The 9,295-nt window shown below is 43.0% G+C and overlaps 1 protein-coding gene across 1 annotated transcript in view; it reads left to right on the forward strand.

The window, feature by feature from the left end:
* The window catches only part of NLE1 (notchless homolog 1), a 203,986-nt gene extending 196,611 nt beyond the window's left edge, over nucleotides 1–7,375 (forward strand). The window contains exon 13 of the mRNA XM_085647121.1: nucleotides 5,268–7,375. Coding sequence (XP_085503247.1) covers nucleotides 5,268–5,280 — 13 coding nt within the window. The 3' untranslated portion in view covers nucleotides 5,281–7,375. The remainder of the gene's footprint in view (nucleotides 1–5,267) is intronic.
* Nucleotides 7,376–9,295: the final 1,920 nt, after the last annotated feature.

Here is a 9,295-nt window from a genome sequence, read left to right on the forward strand (position 1 = left end):
AACACAACAACTACACGAATGGGAACTGTATCCACAAGTTCTTCACCCATTCTTCCAACAGTGGGGGCATCCTCAGATAGACCTCTTCGCCACCCACGAAAACAAAAAATGCCCAAGCTTCGCCGCCAGATACCCACACCCATTGTCCAAGGGCAATGCGATATGGATGAACTGGTCAGGCAGATTTGCATACGCCTTTCCACCTCTCCCACTAATTCCATTAGTGGTCAGGAAGCTACAACAGCACTCCCTCACACTCATTCTGGTAGCTCCCACGTGGGCCAGGCAGCCGTGGTACACCACGCTACTACAACTATCAGTGGTACCACATCAAAAACTGCACCTATCCCCATGCCTCCTAACCCAGAACCATGGAGAAATCAGGCACCCGGACCCAGCTCAGCTCAACCTGGCGATCTGGCTCCTGAAATCTTAGAATTCGGATACCTTAACCTTCCCCCTGATTGCATGAACATCATCATGGAAGCCAGACGTCCTACCACTAGAGCATGCTATGCCGCAAAGTGGAAAAGATTTGTAATTTACTGCCGTAATAATACAATCAACCCTCTAGATGCATCCATACAGCACATCATATGCTATCTGCTCCATCTTCACAGGTGTAACCTGGCATATTCATCCATACGCCTACACCTAGCAGCGATCGCTGCTTATCTACAAAACAGACAGCATTTATCACTCTTCAGAGTGCCCGCTATTAAAGCCTTCATGGAAGGCCTTAAACGAGTAATTCCTCCCAGGGCGCCACCTTCCCCTGTATGGAATCTAAATTTAGTTCTTACACGACTAATGGGTCCGCCCTTCGAACCAATGCACAAATGTGAGCTACAGTTTCTCACCTGGAAAACAGCTTTCCTTGTAGCTATCACTTCCCTTAGAAGGGTTGGTGAAATACAAGCGTTCACCATACAGGAACCCTACATACAAATGCATCACAGCAAGGTCATACTTCGCACAAATCCGAAGTTTCTGCCCAAAGTCAGTTCCCCCTTCCACCTCAATCAATCAGTGGAATTACCTGTCTTCTTTTCGCAACCCCAATCTGTTGCGGAAAGGGCCTTACACACACTTGATGTGAAAAGGGCGTTGCTATACTACATACAAAGAACGCAACCCTTCAGGAAGACTAAACAATTGTTCGTTTCCTTCTCTCCACCACATAAAGGCAACCCCATTTCGAAATCAGGGATAGCTAGGTGGATTGTAAAATGCATACAAATTTGCTATCCGAAGGCAAAGAGAACATTATCTGTTCCTCCTAAAGCCCACTCTACAAGAAAGTTAGGGGCTTCTATGGCTTTTCTAGGGAATATACCCTTAGATGACATCTGCAAGGCAGCCACACGGTCTACACCGCACACCTTCACAAAACACTACTGTGTAGATGTGCATTCCAAGCAGCAAGCTAGGGTGGGCCAGGCTGTACTAAAGACACTTTTTCAAACAGCTGCAACGGATACCGGTGGTCGCCGCTAAGGTTGGGTACTGCTATATAATCTATGCTAAGTGTACAATCTGCAGCTCATATGCCTCGAACGGAATATGCTACTTACCAGTATGCATCTGTTCTTGGCATGTAGAGCTGCAGAGTTGTACACGCCCACCCGCCTCCCCGGCTACCTGTATCCGTTCCAGTACATCTTATTTAGATACAACACATGGGTTTCTCACTGTTATTACTACGCTCCATCATTTCCCTGTTGGCGAAAAACAATCTGAGGATGGAGCCGAAGCCCATGCGCAGTACGGACCGAAGGAGGAGTCACCAAACTCGTGACTTCCAAAGACTGTCCAAGAAGAAAAACAAACTGCAAACATCCGGGCCCAACACCAGATGGCGATCTATGCTAAGTGTACAACTCTGCAGCTCTACATGCCAAGAACAGATGCATACTGGTAAGTAGCATATTCCTTCTAGTGGCCATCACTTCCCTCAGAAGAGTTAGTGAAATACAGGCACTCACTATACAGGAACCTTTTCTTCAGATGCATCACAACAAGGTTGTACTCGGCACCAATCCCAAATTTCTACCCAAAGTCATTTCTCCATTCCATCTAAACTAGTCGGTAGAATTACCAGTCTTTTTCTCGCATCCCCAAACAGTTGCGGAAAGAGCCTTACACACACTGGATGTTAAAAGGGCTTTACTTTACTACATCCAGAGAACACAACCTTTCAGAAAAACCAAACAGCTATTTGTTTCCTTCTCCCCACCACACAAAGGCAACCCTATTTCCAAATCAGGGATAGCTAGGTGGATTGTAAAATGCATACAGATTTGCTACCACAAAGCAAAACGAACGCTATCGGTTCCCCCTAAAGCCCACTCTACAAGGAAGATAGGGGCTTCTATGGCTTTCCTAGGGAACATACCACTAGATGACATCTGCAAGGCAGCGACATGGTCAACACCGCACACCTTCACAAAACATTACTGTGTAGATGTGCAAACCAAGCAACAAGCTAGTGTGGGCCAAGCTGTACTAAAAACACTGTTTCAATCGACTGCAACGGATGCCGGTGGTCGCCGCTAGGGTTGGGTACTGCTATATAATCTATGCACAGTGTATAATCTGCAGCTCATATGCCTCGAACGGAATATGCTACTTACCAGTATGCATCTGTTCTTGGCATGTAGAGCTGCAGATCTGTACACGCCCACCCGCCTCCCCGGCTACCTGTATCCGTTCCAGTCTTATCTTATTTAGATACAATACACATGGGTTTCTTTACTGTTACTACTACGCTCCATCTTTCCCTGCTGGCGAAAAACAATCTGAGGATGGAGCCGAAGCCCATGCGCAATGCTAACCAGAGGAGGAGTCACCAACCTCGTGACTCCCAAAGACTTTCCAAGAGGAAAAACAAACTGCAAACATCCGGGCCCAACACCAGATGGCGATCTATGCACAGTGTATAGATCTGCAGCTCTACATGCCAAGTACAGATGCATACTGGTAAGTAGCATATTCCTTCCTAACACTGAGAGCTGTGGTTTTAGGGCTGTGTGCTTTGTTTCCAAGAATAAAAGGATCAGAGGTATTGGTTCGAACAGACCACACAACTACAATGTTTTAGCTAAACAAGCAAGGAGGAACGGTATCGCATCTTCTGGCCAAAGAAGCAGGACATTTGTGATTAGTGTTTGCAACACAAAGTCTCCATGAGAGCAGAGCACATACAAGGCAAGAAAAACCAGTGGGCGGAAGATCACTAAGAGAATGCCACAAATGGGAAATGGACCTGTTCACTACCCCAATAAATCAGAAATGGCAATATTATGCAAGCAGATTTCCACACAGGGAACCATGGGAGAATGTGTTCCACATCTCATTGACCGTTCTATTCGTGTACACCTTTTTGCCTCTTATTCAACGGACTAAAAGCAAACTGAAAGAGAACCATGTTGAAATATACGTATAGCCCCTGCGTGACCAAGACAGTTTTGGTATACGGAACATACAGCAGCACATTCTCCTCAGAACAGTCCCAGGATTGCTCTCCATGAGCAATGGCCAGGTAATACACCTGATTCCGGATCCACTCGATCAAGCGGTCTGGCTCCTGAATAAGACTCCAGCGGAATATTTCTCAACCATTCAGAGACATATAGGCAAAACCTCGATCCAAATCCACAAATTGTATAATGCAAAATATTTAAGATCTTGCAATTGGTGCTCTTCAAATAATTGTCATCCTTTTTCTTTGACATCAGCACCGGTATTACCATGCCTGCTCAGCTTAGCGCCCTCTAGATTATCTCATAGCTCCATCACAGTTCATCTTGCAGCAATATTGTATTATATTGTAATTGCATTTATATAGTGCTTACTACCCATGATGAGGCATCGAAGCACTTTCATGGTGAGTAGCACGCTACTCCTAAGTCCACAAAGGATTTGTGGTGAATTAGTATAGTGAAATTTGAAAGTAATTTGAGTGGTGGATATGTTAATTACTTACTTGGATTGAGAAGGATTGCAGAGGGATAGAACAGGGAAAAAGGCTTGCATTTATTAGCGCTTGCTACCTAACTATAACGGGGGAATTTCAATGGTTTTGTACGAGTGAAAAGTCCAGCTAAATATAGCGCCCCTGAAACCTATGGTTTTTTCAGTGAATTTCTAAGGTTTTTTAAAATGCTAATTCCTAACTATAACGTGCCTGAAACCTATGGTTTTTTCAGTGAATACTCTCTCTCCTGGCCTACCGCTCTTCCGATGAGACTTTCCAGGTATGGACCACCAGACGTAAAATGTTGCAATATCAAAAGTGCTTTATTCCAAAGTTACGGCTCAGTCTATTCAAGGCCAGTGCCTTACATGACTCGTTTCGACTGCTTATATATATGTATGTGTAGCTGTAGCTCTATAGGTACACATGCTGTGCATACTCCTGCCATCTAGTGTTGGGCCTGGACGTGTTTTTGTTTTCTTCCCTTTTTTCCTTTATAGAGGATACGCTACGTTTTTCATTCTTCCTATCTAGCTGCACTGTGTTTATATTATTTTAGCACCTACAGGTCTCAATCCTTACGCAAATCGGAACATGGCCTGTGTTACAACATTCTTGAAACAACGCGAAAAACTTTTCTGATTTCATTTCCCCTACTGACCTGGTCATCCTTGGCAGTGGTAATGCCCTCTGCACTCTCTGGCCCAGGATAAAATTTAGTTTGTTGCAAGTGGAAAATAATGTTCTTTAAAAGACAGTTACGCAATCCCTTTTCTTTACTTAACTTCCTGTTCCTCCTGCTGTTGCAAGCAGCAAGATCTAGACAGCAGATGTACATGTTTTTCCACCCTGGCCACAAAGGGATTAATTCATCATGGAAATGTAAACATAAAGTATTGATAAAGGCACCCATTCTAGAGCAGTCTGTCCATTCTGCTACTGCTTACAAAAAAATTACCTACGCACTTTTTCCATCACTTCTTTCAACAAAGTATCCTCCTTCAGACATGGTTTTAAGTTTTCATACCACTATATCCCTGCACCGCTGCTATTCCATGCATTTGCCTTCTTTCACCTAGCGTAATATCCGCTCTCCATCCCTTCACTTAAGATTATTACCTGCATACTTCTTTTTCGATCCATGTTGTTTGTGCAGTTTCTAAGTGTGAACAGTATGGTCGATCATACCACAGAATAGTGTTTCACAAAGTGCAGGTTGTAGGACTGTCGTAACTGTGCTTGTATACAAACCAGCGATGGTATGTTTTACAGGTTTACCTTTCTCTTTCAGATGGCGAAGATGAGAAAGAAAATACCCTGCCTTTCAGTGACAGAACATCTTTATGGAAAGTGGCGGGCCATAGGGACTGCTACAATGCTTCGACTATTTCTTAACCTGGTCACTTGACCTTGCATTAGAAATATGGTCGACCTCGTCAACTGGGTATTGGGCCTGTTATTTTAACCATCTTTGGACAGTCCACCTACCATCTGTTGGCTCGTCTGAAATTGTGACAATCAGAAGGCTGTTTACTGTAGCAGTAAGGCATTACTCTTCTTCCCTGCCTTGCCCCCTAACTCCAAAGCCTGCTACTCCCTCCCTAATGGTTGCCGCTCTCTCAGACGTTATTATTTGGTACAAGGTTAAGCCAATGTACATCCCGCACCCCCACTCAAGGGGTTTGGCTCTGCAGCACTTGCAAGTATCCTGGGGGCTTATTTAGTATCTTCTGTGAAGTGAAACGATCATAAATTCTTGGAACTAGCTACGCTGAAACATTTTGTATTTCTTTATCACTTGGTAGTTTCCCAGTCCAGTTTTCAGAAATCCTGGTGGAGCTGAACTTAATAAGTGAATAAAAAAATATATATACTTTTATGAGCACACAACTTGTCCAGAAATAACAAGTCTTGAAAATTCGCCTTCATTATCGAGTTTAAAATGTGTTTTTATCTTCAAATGTTTGAAAATGCTGTGTGTTTGGCTCTTAACTGATGACTCTTGTTATTTCACCACAAAAATGCCAGCCTTGCTATTGAAACAATAATAGTGGCTACAGGGGATGGCAACCTGCAGATTTAAGGGCAGCTCGATAAGAGGGCCTGCCCTTGTGTTGTAGATATTGGAACAGTTAAATAGCACTACCATAGTGGGAAAGATAGTAACATTCTTCAGTTTCTTTAGAGCTTGCTCTTCACCAACCCTCTTCCTTTCCCTTAACCTTCTTTTCACACCACAGACATTTCTCTCGCTCTTCTGCACTCATACACTCATTAACCCCTTCCTCCCTCAGCCTTTATTTCCCTCCACGTCCCCCTCATTGCTACCTTTTTTTGCCTCCTATTTATTATACCTTGCTCCCTTCCTGATGTCTTTTTCGAACTCTGTTAAAAACATTGTGAATCTGATTCCTCTTAATTTGAACTCCTTCCTCCCCTCCTGTGTTGACAGTCCCTCCTTAACAATCTCTCTTGATCTCTGCTCACCAACTGCTTTGATCTACTTCCTGAACTACTTCCCTTGGTTTTCTTCCTCTACACGGTCCTTGGTTTTTATCCTTCCCCCAACTCTCCTTTCTTTCTAACCTCATTACCCTCATAATCATTCAACGCCCTTTATTCGCCTATCTTTTCTCCAGTGTGAGTTTAAACCCCCTACCCACCTTCCTTGGTTTCATCTGGTCCACACCGACTGTTTTTCTCTCCTTGCTACCTTTCCTTGCTTATGGACAAGGGTTCTTACTCTTGTACGGTCCCATGCTATTAACTTGCCCGGTTATACAGCTATTGTCCTGCTGCCTCTTATCCTGAAAACTGTTGGCTCTACTATAATCCAAGCAAGGAACTGGCAAGAGTGCGCATCTTAAAATGGAAAATGGGCTAAGCTGTTCATATTCAAATTCCAAGGAGCCCGACATTACATTTATACATTTTGCATTTTAATCTTATCAGAGTAACCAATATGAATGCAGGCTGGTTATTGTAAGTAGATTTTTCAATAGGTCAGAGCAATTAATTCTGAGCCTTAAGCATTATGAAAAGTAGCTGCGAATAAATCAGTACGCATAGTACCCTCCTCCCTACCGTGGCGGTGGAGAAGTGTTAATGAAGGTATTGAACCACATATGTGCACCCAAGAATGCTGCATTTAGTGTAAAATGAATCTCCTCTATGGCAAAATACACCTCCCTTCAAAACGTTATTATTAGTCTGTTAAGGTAATTATGCTTCAAATTGTTAGTTCCTCAAGCACAGAAAAGATTGGAACTGAAAATGCACATTGTCACGGCTTTGAAGAGTCTAGTCCTCATGTTGAGCACTAATAATCCCACTGTTTCCTTTGAAACCTAAGCTGGGTTGTTTGGCAAACCTTGGGCTGAAATAAAGTGTTTGAACATATTCATAGTGTTGCAGAATGAAAATACATTTCTTGTTACCCGATGTGTGAAGTCTGTCATGTCCGTGCATATGGATTATTTTCTGTTCTCATGATCCTGTAAGACTCATGAACTTTGGGGCTAGCTGGTGTTTTTGAAATCACAAACTTCTTGCTATTTTAGTGCCTAATCAATCATTTGTATTAAGAGCTTTTGACACTTCAATAAGCAAAGAAGCTTACACATTTCTTAATTTTAACATTTGGCATTTTAAAAAAAGCACTGGACTATGTTTAAGATTGGAATGGATAAAATCGAGTACAAAGAAATAAGGAAATAAGAACTTGAGATTAAAAAAGCATTTAGATGCAGTGGGTCAGAAAAAGTATTTCTTGGACCTAAGGGGAATTGCTTCCTAAAATTGATTCATAATTCACAATCTGGTGCCAGGTTTGCAATATGGAGGACAGGGAGGGACAGAGTCTGGGTTGTTGCTACATTGAGTTTGTTTCTGGTAGAACAAGTCTTACTTAAGCTCCAAAGCAGTCTCTAAGGTACTCCCTGAGAAGCAGCATTCTGTTTTCCATTTGTCATTTGTCCTGGTTGAGAAAAATCTAGTAATTACTTCCTGCATGTTGCCAAACTTTCTACCAGGAATTCTATTAAGTTCATTGTGCTAGAAGTAATGTCTCCCAGAAAATATGCAAGTGCATTGTTGCTGTGAAATGCTACACTTCTCACAGTCCCAGTCCACGGATTTAAACACCAGTCGTCACAGAATATGCAATAGTCTGTCTGCAGCTAAATTCCTGCACGACCTTGCAATGCTGTGCCAGTGGACTAGAGTTATGCTCCGCTGGAGTATTACAAATCCATCCGCAGCCAAGCCTTATGCCTCTCTACCAACACAAACATATACCCATTTGGACTTCTTGCCCCCAACTTTTGTGGATTGCATTCGTGCCTTAGAGGGCACTCACACCTCTTCACTTGTGTTAAGCTCCGAAAATCTCGGTTTGATGAAGGCACTGGAGACAACTTAAACACATTCATGCATTGTGCCATTGCTCAATTCAGCCTCAGATCACTTCAAAATGGATGTCCGATTATACTGGAAATACGAAGTAAATCCATTACACATTTAGTAGCTGACATCCTGATTTAATAGGGTTGTCATGCTTCAAGTGACTGTGCTTTACACTGTAAATATTCCTCAAGATATTTTATATTCTGGCTACTCATTATTTAGGAATTTCTGACTCATCCGAGTTGATTTCATATATCCTAGTTGACTCTGGTCTAGCCTATACTAGTCTGGAGTTTTTATATAGTGCATGGCTACCCAGAGACCTCCCAGTACTGCAACAGACACCGCAAATCCTCAATAGCTGTAATGCAAGATTAGTCACTGAAAAGCCAGGTCTTCAAGGTTTGCGTAAGGGTACTTCATGCTCCAGTAATGGCAGTACCAAAGGTAGGGTATTCCAACGTTTGGGACCCAAAAAAGTAGAACAGCCACCCCATTGGGATCTACGGATCTTAGGGACACTTAGTAGATGTGCTTAAGAAGATCTAAGAAGTCTCCCAGGCAGATATAGGGAGGCTAGAGATCTTAACAGCGAGGGGCCTTTTTTATGGATTGCCCTGTGCATAATGCATAGGGTCTTGAACTGAACTTGTTGTTCCAGTGGAGATCTCCAAGAGCCCTGGTGGCAGACTGATGCTTGGGGATGTTCATCAGAAGTCGTGAGGCAGCACTCAGCACAGTCTGCAACCTTCTGACAACATAGCTAGGCGAACAGAGATACAAGGCATTCCCATAATCATGATGTGATTACACAAGGGCCTGAACAATCACTCTTCTTGCTGTAAAAGGAAGAAGGTTGAGAACCTTCCTCAGCAGTCTCAAGATGCCATAGCAGCAAGCTTTTTGGTTTGATGG

Source organism: Triturus cristatus, chromosome 3_2, assembly GCF_964204655.1.
Source record: "Triturus cristatus chromosome 3_2, aTriCri1.1, whole genome shotgun sequence".
In the NCBI taxonomy this organism is placed as follows: domain Eukaryota; kingdom Metazoa; phylum Chordata; class Amphibia; order Caudata; family Salamandridae; genus Triturus; species Triturus cristatus.